The sequence below is a fragment of the Salmo trutta genome, chromosome 21 (genome assembly GCF_901001165.1).
Source record: "Salmo trutta chromosome 21, fSalTru1.1, whole genome shotgun sequence".
NCBI lineage: Eukaryota > Metazoa > Chordata > Actinopteri > Salmoniformes > Salmonidae > Salmo > Salmo trutta.
This window is the reverse complement of record NC_042977.1, coordinates 29,934,596-29,954,991: the sequence shown is the minus strand read 5'-3', so window position 1 is coordinate 29,954,991 and position 20,396 is coordinate 29,934,596. Positions and strand designations below refer to the sequence as shown.

Below are 20,396 nucleotides of genomic sequence, written 5' to 3'. Positions count from 1 at the left end.
TTGCATTATTTAAACCAAATTGAACATGTTTCATTATTTATTTGAGGCTAAATTGATAGTATTTATGTATTATATTAAGTTGAAATAAGTGTTCATTCAATATTGTTGTAATTGTCATTATTACAAATAAATGCAAAAATTGGCCCATTAATCGGTATCGGCTCTTTTGGTCCTCCAATAATCGGTATCGGCGTTGAAAAATCATAATCTGTTGACCTCTAGTATGTGGCCTATCCAGGGCTTTAAAACAAATCTAGACATAACTACTAGGCATTTACACAATTGTATTTATTTCAACTTTCGTGCTATACAAAGATAAATAGAGTACAATTTCTAAACTAATCCAATCTGTTAGTTGGACTTAATGCACTTGTTACTGAAATGGTAACCCTGGCAGTCATTTTGATTGCAGATTGTGGGTGAATAAAAGTGCACATTTTTGGATATCCCCAGTCAGGCTGGATTCCAATAGGAATTAGACATCACTTTGCAAGCCAGCATAATGTGACTTGATGCTGGTTTTGTGGGTGACCAGCATATGCTGGTATGCTGGTGATCAGCTTATGTGTCCAAAACACAGTGAAAACCAGCAAAAACACAGAAAATGCTGGTCACCAGCAAAAACACAGCAAAGTCTGGTTACCAGTAAAAACACAGTAAAGATTGGTCACCCGCCAAAACAACCTGGTAACCAATGAAAACACAATGAAGGCTGGTCACCAGCATATGCTGGTGTATGCTGGTTTTATTCAGCAGGCATATGTCAAGTAAAGTAAGGCAAAAAGTATCTCTGGAGAAAGTCCTGAAATCTGTGCAGGTTTATAAAGACAGCATGTCTATTGTTTGTCTTGAAACACTAGCCGCCACATCTAAGGCTAGTTGGCAAAGAGAAGGGCTGCTTGGCTCTATCATGATACTGCCCAGAAGAGAGACCCAAAGCTAGGAGTTGTAGAGAGAGGGGACAGAGAGTTGACTATCATGTTCCCTCCATGGAAGTAAGGTCATAGGGGTGAAATAGTAGAGGGCTTTTATGGTGATTGTTATTGTTAGATTCCCAGGATGCTGCCTCTCAGTTGGCCCATTTATATATTTCAGCCAATGCCTACCTCTCTTGGTCTGCGGCAGGACTGAGGGAGGGGGTGTGGCCACCTTCATGGCCAGCCCATAGGCACCTCTGAAGGAGTGGCTGTCGCGTACAATGAAACACCCAGGCTCTTTGTCCTTCAGGACTGAGATAGCTGAGAGGAGGAGAAGAGGAGAAGAGGAGTATAGAGGAAAGGAGTAAAGGAGGAGAGGAGGAAGATATTTTAACGATGGTGTCATGGAGGAGTGTGCAAATTTGAAACTCTGCTAAAACTGGACAAAATCACTTTCAACATGTTGAAGAGCATCGTGGAAATTCAGCAGACAAAATACAGTTGGTAGACAAGACAAGTATTTCCTCATGTTTTTACCTTGGTCCCTGGAGATATCAGGCTTGTACCAGAACTTCGATGTGTCTTGCACAAATTTTACAGTCACCTGCTTGATGGCCAGGACATCTGGAAATACAGTATCACAAACAGACCAGAGGTTAGCCAATGCACAAAGACCTCAGGAATTCAAACACTAAGTTTAAAAGACAAATCCAAATTGACAGAGAACACTCACCTAAAGGATATAGTACTGATTACCTTTTTTAAAAGTATTGCACCAACCCAAGCCATTGGCTCATATAAGTGATTGGCTATTGACTACGCTAGCTAGAGGGTTACCTGGCAGAGGTGAGGCAATGTCCGGCATCTGTGCAGAGGCTGAGAGGTCAGGCAGGACATTGGGGAAGGGGATACTGAGGGAGCTCCCGCTGTGTGGGCTGGAGAACCCGCTGGGGGCTGGGGAAGCCCTGCCCAGGGAGTGCTCCCCGTCTGATGCCCTCCTCTTCTCGGGCAGCAGCGGAGGCAAGGCCCCCTGGGCCTGGAGCTGCTGGTGCTGCTGGGTCCGGATGGTGCCCTGCTGGTCCATGGAACCAGACATCAACATGCCCCTCTCCATCCCTCCATTCCCCAGAAGAGGAGAGGCAGAGACTGGGCAGTCGGCGGTGCCGTAGCTCCCCAGGCCTGAGTCGTCCTGTTCATCAAAGCTGTGTGCGGGGCTGTGGGTCAGGGCGTAGCGGGCCATGTGGCTCCGCTGGCTTCCCCGGGGGGAGCTGTGCGCGTTGGGGGCCGGGTGGGGGTGCATGGGAGGGGAGTGGTGTCCGTAGTCCAGGGACATGGAGTGGGGAGGGGGGTGCCTGGGGGTGGGGCAGGTGCTAAGGGAGGCGTGGCGGCTCAGGAGGGCTTTGTCCTCTGGCCAGGGCTGACCCATGGAGGGGCTGGAGAAAGGAGGAAGAACACCAAAATTAGAAGATAATCAAAAACACATCTATAATCAAACTGTATGACCATAACGTATTTTCAGAACATGTAGCCTATAACCATAATTATACTGAACAAAAATATAAACACAACATGCAACAATTTCAATGATTTTACTGAGTTACAGTTCATATAAGGAAATCAATAAATTTAAATTAATTAGGCCCTAATAAATTAATTAGGCACTAATTTATGGATTTCACATGACTGGGCAGGGGAGGCCATAGGTCCACCCACTTGGGAGCCAGGCCCAGCCAATCAGAATTAGTTTTTCCCTACAAAAGGGCTTTATCACAGACAGAAGTACTCCTCAGTTTCATCAGCTGCCCGGGTGGCTGGTCTCAGAATATCCCGCAGGGGAAGAAGCCAAATGTATAGGTCCTGGGCTGGCATGGTTACACATGGTCTGCAGTTGTGAGGCTGGTTGGATGTACTGCCAAATTCTCTAAAATGACGTGGGAGGTGGCTTATGGTAGAGAAATGAACATCAAATTATCTGGCAACAGCTCTGGTGGACGTTCCTGCCATCAGCATGCCAATTGCATGCTCCCTCAAAACTTGAGACATGTGGCAATGTGTTATGTGACAGAACTGCACATTTTAGAGTGGCCTTTTATTGTCCCCAGCACAAGATTCACCTGTGTAATGATCATGCTGTTTAATCAGCTTCTTAATATGGCACACCTGTCAGATGTATCGGCTATCTTGGCAAAAGGGAAATGCTGACTAACAGGGATTGAAACAAATTTGTGTCCAAAATTTTACAGAAAAATGTTTTTATGCATGTGGAAAATTTCTTGGATCTTTATTTCAGCTCATGAAAGATGGGACCAACACTTTACATGTTGCATTTATTTTTTTCTTCAGTAGATATACAAATCTAAGTGATTGGGTCCATAACCATCTACAATATTCAAAGAAATTACCTTTGAATAAACATGAGCTAGGCTTCTAATAATTATGTGAAAAGCTTGTTAGTGATTGGCTATACCTGTCTGTCCTTTGGAGCGTCCCACTTGTGAAGGCGGAGCGAGAGGAGCCGAAGGACCTATGGCTGCTGGAGGAGGAGTCTGGTAGGCCCTCATCTGTGGACTGGGGAAGGTGACCAATCATCTCTAAGTAACCGTGAGGCTCTGTGGGGGTGTGAGAGGGCATACATGACAAATGACACATATTGGATAAATACATTCAAGGACTAGGGCTAGTGCGCACTAAACATCTTTCAAATCAAATTTGATTTGTCACATACGCTGAATACAACCGTGAAATTCTTACTTACAAGCCCTTAACCAACAATGCAGTTTAAAGAAAAAAAAATAAAATAGAATAAAATCAAATAGTCCTTGTAGCCATTTGATTAGCTGGGGGTAGAAGCTGTTAAAGAAGCCTTTTAGGCCTAGACTTGGCGCTCTGGTACCGCTTGCCGTGCGGTAGCAGAGAGAACAGTCTATGACTAGGGTGGTTGGAGTCTTTGGAGATTTTTAGGGCCGTCCTGACACTGCCTGGTATAGAGGTCCTGGATGGCAGGAAGCTTGGCCCCAGTGATGTACTGGGCCGTACACACTACCCTCTGTAGTGCCTTGCGGTCGGAGGCCGAGTAGTTGTCATACCAGGCGGTGATGCAACCATTCAGGATGCTCGTGATTGTTCAGATGTAGACATTTTTGAGGATCTGAGGACCCATGACAAATCTTTTCAGTCTCCTGATGGGAAATAGGCATTGTGGTGCCCTCTTCACAACTGTCTTGGTGAGGGAGTACAGTAGGGGACTGAGCACGCACCCCTGAGGGGCCCCCGTGTTGAGGATCAATGTGGAAGATGTGTTGTTACCTACTCTTACCACTTGGGGGCGGCCCGTCAGGAAGTCCAGGATCCAGTTGTAGAGGGAGGTGTGTAGTCCCAGGGTCCTTAGCTTAATGATGTGTTCCTTTTGTCCAGGTGGGAAAGGGCAGTTTGGAGTGCAATAAAGATTGATTCATCTGTGGATCTGTTGGGGCGGTATGCAAAATGCAGTGGGTCTAGGGTTTCTGTGATAATGGTGTTGATGTAAGCCATGACCAGCCTTTCAAAGCACGTCATGGTTACAGAAGTAGAAGTCATTTAGCTCATCTGGTAGGCTCGTGTCACTGGGAAGCCCACGGCTGTGCTTCCCTTTGTAGTCTGTAATAGTTTGCAAGTCCTGCCACATCCGATGAGCATTGGAGCCAGTGTAGTAGGATTCAATCTTAGTCCTGTATTGAAGCTTTGCCTGATGGTTCATCGGAGGGCATAGCAGGATTTCTTATAAGCATCCGTGTCAGAGTCCCGCTCCTTGAAAGTGACAGCTCTAGCCTTTAGCTCAGTGCGGACGTTGCCTGTAATCCATGACTTCTGGTTGGGGTATGTGCGTACGGGCACTGTGGGGACAACGTCATTGATGCACTTATTGATGAAGCCAGTGACTGATGTGGTGTACTCCTCAATGCCATCGGAAGAATCCCGGAACATATTCCAGTCTGTGATAGCAAAACAGTCCTGTAGCTTAGCATCTGCGTCATCTGACCACTTCCCTATTGAGCGAGTCACTGGTAATTCCTGCTTTAGTTTTTGCTTGTAAGCAGGAATCAGGAGGATAGAGTTATGGTCAGATTTGCCAAATGGAGGGCAAGGGAGAGCTTTGTACGCGTCTCTGTGTGTGGAGTAAAGGTGGTCTAGAGTTTTTTTTCCTCTGATTGCACATGTAACATGAGCATTTGGAGATTTTTAGGGCCGTCCTCTGATACTGCCTCGTTTAACATTAGCATTTTCTTATTTGCATGTTTCAGACCGTCTATTGACCAACACTCCAAAATAAATACAGATCCAATTTCTCCAAAACATCTGGATATCACATAAACAAAAACTGGGCAAAAATGCCTAAACTCTTAATCATAAGAATTTCAGTCAAATAAAAGCACTCTCCCCCCAGGTGCAGTATAATATAGTACATCCAATACCAAACAGAGCAGTCAGCAGTGGTGTTAGTTAAATCATTCTCCAGTCAGTCAGTAAGTCAGTCTGCTGCTAGCTCAACAGTACAGCAGCCATTCATCGATCTGTTCAGTACGGAGCAGATTACTCTCCCTGGCAGGCCTTACTGCTGTCTGGCAGGCAGTGGCACTGAGTCAACAAATCAGACTAATTCATTCAAGCAGAAATTAAAATTCCCCAGACATAATTGAGTAAAGCTTTTATTTCATCAATCAAAGCTCTGGAAACCCTGACAGGTGTCTAGCCATAGAAACCTGACTGGTAAACTCATTGGTACACTCGCAATGGCTTCCTGGTATTGTGATGCAGTAATTACCACGGTAATGTACAGGTCTCTGACACTGTCACCACCGATAAATCTACGATAATCGATCATTTCAATAAGCATTTTTCTACGGCTGGCCATGCTTTCCACCTGGCTACCCCTACACCGGCCAACATCTCAGCACCCCATGCAGCATGCAGCAACTTGCCCAAGCCCCCCCAAGCCTCTATGGCCTATTTATTGCCTTACCTCCCTACTCTTCTATATTTGCATACACTGTACATAGATTTTTCTTTTGTGTTATTGACTGTACGTTTGTTTATGTGTAACTCTGTGTTGTTGTTTTTGTTGCACTGCTTTGCTTTATCTTGGCCAGGTCGCAGTTGTAAATGAGAACTTGTTCTCAACTGGCCTACCTGGTTAAATAAAGGTGAAATAAAGGTGAAATAAAAATGTGCCTGCCCCCAGAACCTGAAACCACATGTTTCCAGTCCACAGAGTCCATACAGCTCAGTGACTGACTGATGTTTACATGGGTTCCCAGTTACCTCTATGGGAATGTGGAGGACAAGGCAGACAACAAAACGAGAAAGAAGGGTACTGGTTTCTTTTTGTCCCTCGACCCTTCTTTTGACACAGAGGTACTTTCACTGGGGAAATAAAATTGTTTTTGTGCACCCCGATTCCTCGACCCTGTGTAACCATGGTTACGTGGCACGTCTGAATGCGGTGATTCTATACACGGTGCGTGCTTGGGCAATGTGGGCACAGTGGGGCCACAGATCAGTCTGGGGGTGCTGTCACTCTCACAACCCCTCTGACACAGATCACCATGACAACAGGCTGGTGGGGGTCAGACAGGGACAAAGAGACGAACATGAAGGTCACCTCTATGAGTCTCACTTTGTGTGTGTGAGTGTAACCTCTGATATCATCGATGACCCACAGTCACAACAGGAGGGCAAAACTCTGCCAACTGCTCAACTGGATTTGGAACAAAAACCCTCTTTATGACTTGTTTCGGAGGGAGGGAACCACAGAAGGGACCTATGCCATGTCTGATTATGTCTCTATACTCTAAAAGGATGGTTTAAGATGTATGCCAGTAGATGATAAACCAAAACATCACTCCCAATCTCTGAGAACAACCACATTTATAACTGGGTGTGTTCCACCACTGAGAAAAATTTAAGACCACAACAAGGCTAAGCACAAACAACATTTTTTACTGTTTTAGTCATTCAAGGCTTCGCCACTGTGCTATAAAAAAACTGTTTCTTTTCAGTACTGAAACCACATAGACGTTCTCCAAACCGACCATGGGAGGAGAGAGACTTGTATGGAACCCCCAGGGAAAGGAGGCAGTCCATAAGAAGGCTTTGTTTAGTGCACTGCCTCCAACCACCACAAAATCCCCAACTACAGGCAGGGATCATACATTCGTTATGGAAAAGTGACCAGCAATGGTGCAATACCACAGGAAAAACAAAGACAACCAGATATAAACACATAAACATAACCTACACCTAAAAGGGCTATGGTCGATTACATTCCGAGAGAAGTTCTCATGATAGTCAAAAGCAGTGATGAACAATGAATACACGTAAACCACTTACTTGAATTCAAACCCTCATCACTGGGCTCTGTCTCCTAGAGCTATTTCTCTCACTCACTCTCTTTCTCTGACACCCACTTTCTGTCTTTAATAGAGTGAGAGATGAAGTAAAGAGGGAGAGGAGGATGAGAGAGAATGAGTGGAATAGACTCCTTCACTTCTAATGTCTTCACTTCCCTACATAGACCACATATGCATTGTTCCACTGCCCTATCGTGTGACTCCTCCAATCAAATGGCTTTGTCAAAGGTCAAGTGCCACATGATACATTCCCCTCACAATGGCCTGACATTTCAATATATCCATTCACTTTATGTAGAGATTAGTGGTATTTCTATGGATTGTTCTGTACTCTAAAAATAAAAGTATATTTTGAGTACTGCTGTAATCAAATCAAATTGTATTTGTCACATGCGCCAAATTCAACCTTACCTTGAAATGCTTAGTTACAAGCCCTTTACCAAAAATGCAGTTAAAGAAATAGAGTAAAGAAAATATTTACTAAATAAACTAAAGTAAAAAAATGACAAAATAAAAATAAAAGTAATACAATAAAATAACAATAACGAGGCTAAGTCAAGTCAATGTGTGGGGGTACAGGCCAGTGAGGTAATTTGTACATGTAGGTAGGGGTAAAGTGACAATGCATAGACAACAAACAGCGAGCAGCAGGGGGGGGGGGGGGGGGATTTGATGAATTGTTCAGCAGTCTTATGGCTTGGAGGTGGAAGCTGTTAAGGAGCCTTTTTGTCCTTGACTTGGCGCTCCGGTACCGCTTGCCGTGCGGTAGCAGAGAGAACAGTTTATGACTTGGGTGGCTGGAGTCTTTGCCAATTATTTGGGCCCTCTGACACCGCCTAGTATATAGGTCCTGGATGGCAGGAAGAGTGGCCCCAGTGATGTACTGGGCCGTACGCATTACCCTCTGTAGCGCCTTACCGTCAGATCCCGAGCAATTGCCATACCAGGCGGTGATGCAACCGGTCAAGATGCTCTCCGTGATGCAGCTGTAGAACTTTTTGCGGATCTGGGGACCCATGCCAAATATTTTCGGTCTCCTGGGGGGGAAAAGGTGTTGTAGTGCCCTCTTCACGACTGTGTTGGTGTGTTTGGACCATGATAGTTTGTTGGTGATGTGGACACCAAGGAACTTGAAACTCTCGACCCGCTCCACTACAGCCTGTAACGATATGCACTGAGAGTCGGGAAGCAAGTGCAAGGAGTGAGTGCTTTGATAAATAAACGGAACATAATGCAAAACAAGAAACACGAACAACGAATAGACATGAAACAGCAACAATAACGCCTGGGGAAGGAACCAAAGGGAGTGACATATATAGGGAAGGGAATCAGGGAAGTGATGGTGTCCAGGTGAGTCTGATGACACGCAGGTGCGCATAACGATGGTGACAGGTGTGCGCCTTAATGAGCACCCTGGTGACCTAGAGGCCGGAGAGGGAGCACACGTGACAGTACCCCCTCCCCGACACGCGGCTCCAGCTGCAGGATGCCGACCTAAATCACGATCCCAGGGATCAGGAGCGGACTGGTCACCTCTGCTGAGGCGCGGGAAACTTGTCAGTCCGGCTGAGACGCAGGAGCATGGCGATCTAGAGCGCCGAAGAGAGCATACGTGACGGTACCCCCTCCCTGGCGCGTTCGGCTCCAGCCGCAGGATGCCAACCAAAGGGACGATCCCGGGGATCAGGAGCGGACCGGTCACCCCTGCTGATGCGCGGGAACTTGTTGCCAGCTGGGGAGTGGGAACCTGACACACCGGCTGAGGCAGGGGAGCCTGGTGATCCAGCTGAGGCATGAGAGCCTGACGAGCCTGTAGAAGCAAGGGAGCCTGGCGATCCGGTGAAAACATGAAAGCCCGACGAGCCAGCGGTAGCAGGGGAGCCTGGCGATCCTTTCAAAGCACTTCATGGCTACCAATGTGAGTGCTACGGGGTGGTAATTATTTAGGCAGGTTACCTTCGCTTTCTTGGGCACAGGGACTATGGTGGTCTGCTTGAAACATGTAGGTATTACAGACTCGGTCAGCTTTCTAAATATTGACCTGTTTAAAGGTCTTGCTCACATCGGCTATGGAGAGCGTGATCACACAGTCGTCCAGAACAGCTGGTGCTCTCATGCCTGCTTCAGTGTTGCTTGTCTCGAAGCGAGTACAAAAGGCATTCAGCTCGTCTGGTACGCTCGCGTCCCTTTGTAGTCCGTAATAGTTTGCAAGCCCTGCCACATCCGACGAGCATTAGAGCCAGTGTAGTAGGATTCAATCTTAGTCCTGTATTGACGCTTGCCTATTTGATTGTTCGTCTGAGGGCGTAGCGGGATTTCTTATACGTGTAAGAATATTCAAAGATAAATACACAACGAAGAGGACGTAAGGTCAAGAGGGAATTAACGATCAATGGAAATAGTTGTTTTTCTGTAATAGGGATTTGTTTTTTGTTTTAGTTTTTTTACCTTTATTTAACTAGGCAAGTCAGAACAAATTTTTATTTACAATGACGGAATTAATGATCAATGGAAATAGTTGTTTCTGTAATAGGGAACTGAAGATTAATGGGTCAGGGACACGGGAGGAATTTCCATCCTGGACTCATAGCTACATGTGGCAAGTTCTCATTGGTCTGAATTGTCTATACATTGAGCCTGAAACAGGATACTTGTTATTTGGCCATTGGCCCAATTTTACTGCAAGGAATTCTAATTGGTCAACCACAGGCTAGGGTTGGGTTATAAACTACATCCTGTCTCTTTGTTCAGTGGAGAAAACATTGAGGACAGGGAAGAATGAAATCTGCCATCTACTTTCCAGCATAACAACTATGATTTGTTCTCTTTGATTAAATATATTTTTCTCCCCCTGATCTGATTCGGGGTCTGTGTTATTGAAGAATAACGTCAACTGCTAATATAAGCATCCGGATTAGTGTCCTGCTCCTTGAAAGCAACAGTTCTAGCCTTTAGCTCGGTGAAGATGTTGCTTGTAATCCATGGCTTCCGGTTGGGAAATGTATGTACGGTCAGTATGGGGATGACGTCGTCGATGCACTTATTGATGAAGCCGGTGACTGAGGTGGTATACTCCCCAATGCCATTGCATGAACCCCGGAACATATTCCAGTCTGTGCTAGCAAAACAGTCCTGTAGCGTATTGAGTGAGTCACTGGTACTTCATGCTTTAGTTTCTGTTTGTAAGCAGGAATCAGGAGGATGGAATTATGGTCAGAATTATGTGTGTGGAGTAAAGGTGGTCTACAGTTTTTTTTCCCTCTGGTTACATATGTGAACTGCTGGTAGAAATTAGGTAAAATGGATTTAAGATGGCCTGCATTAAAGTCCCCGGGCCACTAGGAGCGCCGCTTCTGGATGAGCATTTTCTTTTTAGCTTATGGCCTTATACAGCTCGTTGAGTGCAGTCTTAGCGCCAGCATCGGTTTGTGGTGGTAAAAAGACGACAACAAATAATATAGATGAGAGCTCTCTTGGTATATAGCATGGTTTACAGGTTATCATTAGGAACTCTACCTCAGGCGAGCAATACCTCGAGACTTCTTTAATAATAGACATTGCACACCAGCTGTTTTTGACAAATAGACACACACCGCCGCCCCTCGTCTTACCAGACCATTGAATTATGGAATATATTTAAACATTTATCTCACTTAATTTGAATGAAGAATTAATTCATGAGAATGTTAGTTCTGTGATACACACAGCCATGACCCACCCTGATCCATCCTGTAAGCTCCGAAGGATTGCATGCTGGGAGACGGAGATTGCCTCAGGTGAGGGAATTCCGGCATGTTTTTCACTGTGGAAAGATAGAAGAAGAGATGAGGTTCAGAATGCAGTCATTCAGCAACGATCACAAGCACCATCATATGCAATCACACACACACCTTTGAAAAGAGGCCATAGACAATGAAGGAGGCTCTTACCATAAGGTGTAGGGGGAGAGATGGGGAAGGCAGGAGTAGGAGGAGTCATGTCACTACCAGCCTCCACTCCGCTGTCCATCTCTGGACCCTGAGCTCTGTAGTCCACACTGTCACTCCTGTATAGCATGCCATGCTGAAACAAACACACAGCAAAAACATGCGTGTGAACATCACAACATTTTACATAGCAAAAATGGTACACAGCAAAACACAGCACTTAATTGTGCACATCATGACAAGCAAGGCAATTTTTGGGGTCCAGCAACATTAAGGCAGTTATATACAATTTAAAATATCACATGACATTACATTTCATAACACTTTTCACAAAGTGAAAGGGAACACATTAAGTGTCTTCCCTCAGACCACTACTCCACTATCACATATTTACAATACAACATCCAGCGGGGACGTGTGTGTAGAGTGTGTGTCTTATCATGTGTATGTGTGTCTGTGCCTGTGTGTGTGTCTCTTCACAGTCCCCGCTGTTCCATAAGGTTTATTTTTATCCGTTTTTTAAAATCAGATTCTACTGCTTGCGTTCCATATAGCCATGGCTCTATGTAGTACTGCGCGCCTCCCATAGTGTGTTCTAAACTACAAGGTAATGACAGACATTGGGAGTCAGCGAGTCAGAGTTTCAGTATGTTCAGGTACCTGTGAGTGAGGTGCGCAGGGTGAGTAGGTCCGTGTGCTCCTGTAGTCTTCCTGCACACCCCAACCTGAGCCACAGAACCCTGGGTGATCTGTGACATCACTGACCTGCCGACTCAGACTCTGCATGGCGTCCACTCTGACATCACCAATGGACGATGGGACGGCTGCTCAGACACACAAAGAGACAGAAAGGAGGGTGAGAACTAGCCATTGATGCTGAACATACCAGAGAGCACTACCACCTCAAGTCTATAGGAAATACATGTTTCTGAAGAATGTCAACCCTTTAAGCGATGTTTGTGACATGCAATGTGTGAAGCAATATCATACCAAAGACTTCTGGCTCTAACTTCTTGATTACACTCTCTAGGAGTTGTTATACCTCTCCAATACCTTCAACTGTCATAATATTGAGTGTAGTTTAGTACTAGTGTCTGTGTCGTTGTGAGTGGACAGCTGAGGACCGAGGGGGAGATGTGAGGTGGGGGGCAGACTTGTGACAGACTGGCCTGGCCTGGGGTGACCCTCCACTCGGCACCGGAGTGCTAATTTAAGCCCTGTCATCCTATAGCCACGAGGAATGTTAATGTAGAGATGTATAGTTGTGGCCAAAAGTTTTGAGAATGACACAAATATTAATTTCCACAAAGTTTGCTGCTTCAGTGTCTTTAGATATTTTTGTCAGATGTTACTATGGAATACTGAAGTATAATTACAAGCATTTCATAAGTGTCAAAGGATTTTATTGACAATTACATGAAGTTGATGCAAAGAGTCAATATTTGCAGTGTTGACCCTTTTTTTTCAAGACCTCTGCAATCCGCCCTGGCATGCTGTCAATTAACTTCTGGGCCACATCCTGACTGATGGCAGCCCATTCTTGCATAATCAATGCTTGGAGTTTGTCAGTATTTGTGGGTTTTTGTTTGTCCACCCGCCTCTTGAGGATTGACCACAAGTTCTCAATGGGATTAAGGTCTGGGGAGTTTCCTGGCCATGGACCCAAAATATCGATGTTTTGTTCCCTGAGCCACTTAGTTATCACTTTTGCCTTATGTCAAGGTGCTCCATCATGCTGGAAAAGGCATTGTTCGTCACCAAACTGTTCCTGGATGGTTGGGAGAAGTTGCTCTCGGAGGATGTGTTGGTACCATTCTTTATTCATGGCTGTGTTCTTAGGCAAAATTGTGAGTGAGCCCACTCCCTTGGCTGAAAAGCAACCCCACACATGAATGGTCTCAGGATGCTTTACTGTTGGCATGACACAGGACTGATGGTAGCGCTCACCTTGTCTTCTCTGGACAAGCTTTTTTCCAGATGCCCCAAACAATCGGAAAGGGGATTCATCAGAGAAAATGACTTTACCCCAGTCCTCAGCAGTCCAATCCCTGTACCTTTTGTAGAATATCAGTCTGTCCCTGATGTTTTTCCTGGAGAGAAGTGGCTTCTTTGCTGCCCTTCTTGACACCAGGCCATCCTCCAAAAGTCTTCGCCTCACTGTGCATGCAGATGCACCCTCACCTGCCTGCTGCCATTCCTGAGCAAGCTCTGTACTGGTGGTGCCCCGAACCCGCAGCTGAATCAACTTTAGGAGACGGTCCTGGCGCATGCTGGACTTTCTTGGGCGCCCTGAAGCCTTCTTCACAACAATTGAACCACTCTCCTTGAAGTTATTGATGATCCGATAAATGGTTGATTTAGGTGCAATCTTACTGGCAGCAATATCCTTGCCTGCGAAGCACTTTTTGTGCAAAGCAATGATGACGGCACCTGTTTCCTTGCAGTTAACCATGGTTGACAGAGGAAGAACAACGATTCCAAGCACCACCCTCCTTTCGAAGCTTCCAGTCTGTTATTCGAACTCATCTCAGCATGACAGAGTGATCTCCAGCCTTGTCCTCGTCAACACTCACACCTGTGTTAACGAGAGAATCACTGACATGATGTCAGCTGGTCCTTTTGTGGCAGGGCTGAATTGCAGTGGAAATGTTTTTTGGGGATTCAGTTCATTTGCATGGCATTGAGGGACTTTGCAATTAATTGCAATTCATCTGATCACTCTTCATAACATTCTGGAGTATATGCAAATTGCCATCATACAAACCGAGGCAGCAGACTTTGTGAAAATTAATATTTGTGTCATTCTCAATACTTTTGGCCACGACTGTACTAATGCACAGGATTATTAGACACACACACACACACACACACACATTCTCTGAGGGCACAGCCGGAGGAGGTGTGTGTGTTGGTGTGTGCGTGTAGGTTGTTGTGACTGTCATGGTGTGTTATTTTGGACTTCATTTGCATATTTTTCTTAGTCAGCATTTTTATTTTTTAAATGTGTGTCCATTTTTCTAAACCAGTATGTTTCAGTCAGGCTCGGCATGCCTGTGCCTTAGTACCTTTACATTTAGCAGACGTTCTTATCCAGAGCGAGTTCATCTCAAGATAGCTAGGTGGGACAACCACATATCACAGGTGGGCTTGTGGGGGGGGACACTGGTAGCGTTTGCTGGCCAAGAGCGGTCTAAGGTACACCTCTGAACAGAGTGCCGTCTGAAATTTGCAAATCGATTCTGCGCAAATATGTCGTCAAATCAACATTTGGTGAGGAGTGTATGGTCCCTAAGGTGGCATCATGGGGAGTTGAGCTCATTGAGAGGGATCTGAATAAATGGCGATCTTATTACCATGTGAGAGACTAACACTGCTAATAACTCTCACTATCACCTCTCTAACGTCCTATCTCAGGTGGGATATTTTCATTGCCCTTCGGCTTGTAAACACTGTCATTTTTGGGGTGTTGCTATCTTTTTCTGTTTTTGGGAGACCTCACTTTGTAGAGACATAACATACATTCCAAGGATGATATCATGATTTGGGTTAGGGTTATGTTATCCACTCAGTCAATTTTTTTGTATTATTTCTCTATTTTCTTTCTTTCTGCATTGTTGGGAAGGGCCCATAAGTAAAAAAGATGATTTGCTGCTACTACTCTTTATTTTACTCTTATTATTATCTATCCTGCTGCCTAGTCAGATTACCCTACCTTCATGTACATACAGTGCCTTGCAAAAGTATTCATCCCCCTTGGTCGTTTTTCCTATTTTGTTGCATTACAACATGTAATTTGAATGGATTTTAATTTGGATTTCGTGTAATGGACATACACAAAATAGTCCAAATTGGTGATGTGAAATTAAAAAATAACTTGTTTAAAAAAATTCAAAAAAATAACTAACAAAAAGTGGTGCATGCATATGTATTCACCCCCTTTGCTATAAAGCCCCTAAATAAGATCTGGTGCAACCAATTACCTTCAGAAGTCACATAATTAGTTAAATAAAGTCCACCTGTGTGCAATCTAAGTGTCACATGATCTGTCACATGATCTCAGTATATATACACACCTGTTCTGAAATGCCCCAGAGTCTGCAACAACACTAAGCAAGCGGCAACAACACTAAGCAAGCGGCACCACCAAGCAAGTGACACCATAAAGACCAAGGACCTCTCCAAACAGGTCAGGTACAAAGTTGTGGAGAAGTACAGATCAGGGATGGGTTATAAAAAAATATCCGAAACTTTGAACATCCCACGAAGCACCATTAAATCCATGATTAAAAAATGGAAAGAATAAGGCACCACAACAAACCTGCCAAGAGAGGGCCGCCCACCAAAAACTCACGGATCAGGCAAGGAGAGTATTAATCAGAGAGGCTAAAAAGAGACCAAAGATAACCCCGAAGGAGCTGCAAAGCAGTGGAGATTGGAGTATCTGTCCATTGAACCACTTTAAGCCGTATACTCCACAGAGCTGGGCATTACAGAAGTGACCAGAAAAAAGCCATTGCTTAAAGAAAAAAAATAAGCAAACGTTTGGTGTTCGCCAAAAGGCATGTGGGAGACTCCCCAAAAATATGGAAGAAGGTACTCTAGTCAGATGAAACTAAAAGTGATCTTTTTGGCCGTCAAGGAAAACGCTATGTCTTGCGCAAACCCAACACCTCTCATCACCCTGAGAACAGCATCCCCAAAGTGAAGCATGGTGGTGGCAGCATCATTCTGTGGGGATGTTTTACATTGGCAGGTTCACCTTCCAGCAGGACAATGACCCTAAGCATCCTGCTAAAGCAACACTCGAGTGGTTTAAGGGGAAACATTTAAATGTCTTGGAATGGCCTAGTCAAAGCCCAGACCTCAATCCAACTGAGAATCTGTGGTATGACTTAAAGATTGCTGTACACCAGCGGAACCCATCCAACTTGAAGGAGCTGGAGCAGTTTTGCCTTGAAGAATGGGCAAAAATCCCAGTGGCTAGATGTGCCAAGCTTATTGAGTCATACCTCAAGACACTTGCAGCTGTAATTACTGCAAAAGGTGGCTCTACAAAGTATTGACTTTGGGGGAGTGAATGGTTATGCACGCTCCAGTTTTTCACAACAAAAAATATTTTGCATCTTCAAAGTGGTAGGCATGTTGTGTAAATCAAATGATACAAACCCTCAAAAAAATATATTTTAAGTCCAGGTTGTAAGGCAACAAAATAGGAAAAATGCCAAGGGGGGTGAATACTTTCACAAACCACTGTATCTACCTCAGATACCTCATACATCTGCACATTGATCTGGAATGTATTGCTACATTTTTGTGTATTTTATTCCTCTTGTGTTACTATTTTTCTTTTATTATATATATATTTTTTTACCGTGCATCGTTTGGAAGTGCTCGTCAGCAAGGAATAGGATAAAGTAATCCTTCTAACCCCCCCCCCCCCCCCCTAGAATGATTTAGATGCACTATTGTAAAGTGGTTGTTCCACTGGATATCATAAGGTGAATGCACCAATTTGTAAGTTGCTCTGGATAAGAGCGTCTGCTAAATGACTTAAATGTAAATGTTAAGTCTAATCCCGTTGCATTTGGCGCATGTGAGAAACACGATTTGATTTGAAGTACGACAGTGCTTAGCCTATTTCAACAAAGAAAAGGAGTCAAAATACAACTCTATTCATGCATTTATAATTGGGCTTAGGTTGCACACAACAGTGTCGTAGCTGTGTCGTAGAGTGAGTTTGCTTGTAATGTTCAGAATGTTTTATGTGGAGTGTTTATGAGTGTGCCAGTGTTTGTGTATGTCTTCAATACAGCTGCTCTACACATGTGATTTATGGCTACAGCAGTTATGTCTGTCTGTCAAGATACAATTTGTGATTTTGCCCATAGACGTAAAACATTAGCATAACAGAGGTACCTTTCCAAGTCTTGTGTACTTACACAGTACAAATCTAACATTTGAACTCATCTACTCATTCTAGGGTTTTTCTTTATTTTTGCTATTTTCTACATTGTAGAATAACAGTGAAGACATCAAAACTATGAAATAACACATATGGAATCATGTTGTAACCAAAAAAGTGTTAAACAAATCCAAATATATTTTATATTTGAAATTCTTCAAAGTAGCCACCCTTTGCCTTGATGACAGCTTTGCACACTATTGGCATTCTTGATGTTTGGGGCTCCCGAGTGTCGCAGCGGTCTAAGGCACTGCATCTCAATGCTAGAGGCGTCACTAAATACCAGGCTGTATCACAACCAACTGTGATTGGAAGTCCCATTGGGCGGCGCACAATTGGCCCAGCGTCGTCAGGGTTTGGCCGGTGTAGGGCGTCATTGTAAATAAGAATTTGTTCTTAACCTGTTTGGGCTAGAGGGCAGTATTGAGAATTTTGGAAAAAATATGTGCCCATTTTTAACTGCCTCCTACACCAACTCAGAAGCTAGAATATGCATATTATTGTTCAGGTTTGGATAGAAAACACTCTGAATTTTCTAAAACTGTTTGAATGGTGTCTGTGAGTATAACAGAACTCCTATGGCAGGCAAAAACCTGACAAGGTTTCAAGCAGGAAGTACCCTGTCTGACAAGGAGTCGTGCGTCTTGCATCTGTTTATTGAAAAGTAAGGATCTTAGCTGTAACGTGACAATTCCCAGGGCTCCGATAGGCTCTCAGAACCCGGGAAATACCTGAAGGTTGACGAGGCAGCCTCAGGCTGAAACACATTATCGCCTTTGGTAAGTGGCGGCTCAGAGGACCTTTGAATGAGGCGCGTGCACGATTCGCTCCTGAGGAGAAATTTTATTCGGCTGTTTAGGCTCAATGCATATTCCCGGTCGGAATATTATCACTTTTCTACGAGATAAATGGCATAAAAATTGGTTTTAAACAGCGGTTGACATGCTTCGAAGTACGGTAATGGAATATTTAGACATTTTTTGTCACGCCAATGCGCCATGCGCAAGACCGTGATGTAGCATTCTGATAGTGTCTAGAACTCACGAACAAAACGTCGCTGTTTGGATATAACGATGGATTATTTGGGACCAAACCAACATTTGTTATTGAAGTAGAAGTCCTGGCAGTGTATTCTGACGAAGAACAAGCAAGGTAAGAACATTTTTCTTATAGGAAATGTGATTTTGGTGGAGGCTGACCTGGGTGGGTGTCTAAATAGCTAGCCCTGTGATGCCGGGCTATGTACTTAGATTATTGCAAAATGTGCTTAATCCGAAAAGCTATTTTAAAAATCGGACATATCGAGTGCATAGAGGAGTAATGTATCTATAATTCTTAAAATAATTGTTATGCTTTTAGTGAACGTTTATCGTGAGTAATTTAGCAAACTGTTAGTAAATTCCCCGGAAGTTTGCGGGGGTTATGCTTTTTCTGAACGTCACATGCTAATGTAAAAAGCTGTTTTTTGATATAAATATGAACTTGATTGAACAGACATGCATGTATTGTATAACACAATGTCCTAGGTGTGTCATCTGATGAAGATCATAAAAGGTTAGTGCTGCATTTAGCTGTGGTTTGGGTTTATGTGACATGATATGCTAGCTTGAAAAATGGGTGTCTGATTATTTCTGGCTGGGCACTCTGCTGACATAATCTAATGTTTTGCTTTCGTTGTAAAGCCTTTTTGAAATCGGACAGTGGGGTTAGATTAACGAGATTCTTGTCTTTAAATAGCTGTAAAATAGTCATATGTTTGAGAAATTGAAGTAATAGTATTTCTAACGATTCAAAAATCGTGCCACTGGATTTCAGTGGCTGTTACGTAGGTGGGACGAGTTCGTCCCACATGCGCCAGAGAGGTTAACTCAACCAGCTTCATGAGGTAGTCACCTGGAATGCATTTCAATTAACAGCGGTGCCTTGTTAAAAGTATATGGAATTTCTTTCCTTCTTAATGTGTTTGAGCCAATCAGTTGTGTTGAGACAAGGTAGGGGTGGTATACAGAAGATAGCCCTATTTGGTAAAAGACCAAGTCCATATTATGGCAAGAACAGCTCAAATAAGCAAAGAGAAACCACTTTAAGACATGAAGGTCAGTCAATTCGGAAAATTTCAAGAACTTTGAACATTTCTTCAAGTGCAGTCACAAAAATCATCAAGCGTTATGATGAAGCTGGCTCTCATGAGTACCGCCACAGGAAAGAAAGAGTTAACTCTACTGCAGAGGATAAGTTCATTAGAGTTACCAGCCTCAGAAATTGCAGCCCAAATAAATGCTTCACGGAGTTCAAGAAATAGACACGTGAATCAGGCCTTCATAGTCGAATTGCTGCAAAGAAACCACTACTCAGTCCAAATTTCAAATTTTTGGTTTCAACTGCCATGTCTTTGTGAGATGCAGAGTAGATGAACGGATGATCTCCGCATGTGCGGGTCCCACCATGAAGCATGGAGGAATAGGTGTGATTGTGCTTTGCTGGTGACATTGTCAGTGATTTATTTTGAATTCAAGGCACACTGAACCAGCATGGCTACCACAGCATTCTGCAGCGATACGCCATCCCATCTGGTTTGCGCTTAGTGGGACTATCATTTGTTTTTCAACAGGACAATGACCCAACACACCTCCAGGATGTGTAAGGGCTATTTGACCAAGAAGGAGAGTGATGGAGTGCAATCACCCAACCTCAACCCAATTGAGATGGCTTGGGATGAGTTGGACCGCAGAGTAAAGGAAAAGCCGTCAACAAGTGCTCAGCATATGTGGGAATTCCTTCAAGACTACTGGAAAAGCATTCCAGGTGAAGCTGGTTGAGAGAATGCTAGGAGTGTGCAAAGCTTTCATCAAGGCAAAGCGTGGCTACTTTGAAGAATCTCAAATATATAATATATTTGGATTTGTTTAACACTTTTTTGGTTACTACATTATTCTTTATGTGTTATTTCATAGTTTTGATGTCTTCACTATTATTCTACAATGTAGAAAATAGCCAAAATATAGAAAAACCCTGGAATGAGTAAGTGTGTTCAAACTTTTGATTTGTACTGTACGTACAGTCACGTTATGAGTTGTCCCTGAACCACAAAGCTATTCCCTTTCCACTGTAAATCACATGAATCACACTTTAGCCTTAACAACTCACCTGCACACTATGTTCACCTTAACACTAATCATTATTCATCTACACATCGACACAGACG

The 20,396-nt window shown here is 43.9% G+C and overlaps 1 protein-coding gene across 1 annotated transcript in view; it reads right to left on the bottom strand.

Annotated features, from left to right (window-relative positions):
- LOC115157127 (tensin-3) overlaps positions 1–20,396 on the bottom strand; it is a 73,621-nt gene that overhangs the window by 19,874 nt on the left and 33,351 nt on the right. The window contains exons 14-20 of the mRNA XM_029705105.1: positions 11,890–12,053; positions 11,233–11,365; positions 11,022–11,105; positions 3,385–3,526; positions 1,755–2,350; positions 1,455–1,541; positions 1,107–1,238 (exon numbers count right to left, since the gene is read on the bottom strand). Coding sequence (XP_029560965.1) covers positions 1,107–1,238; positions 1,455–1,541; positions 1,755–2,350; positions 3,385–3,526; positions 11,022–11,105; positions 11,233–11,365; positions 11,890–12,053 — 1,338 coding nt within the window. The remainder of the gene's footprint in view (positions 1–1,106; positions 1,239–1,454; positions 1,542–1,754; positions 2,351–3,384; positions 3,527–11,021; positions 11,106–11,232; positions 11,366–11,889; positions 12,054–20,396) is intronic.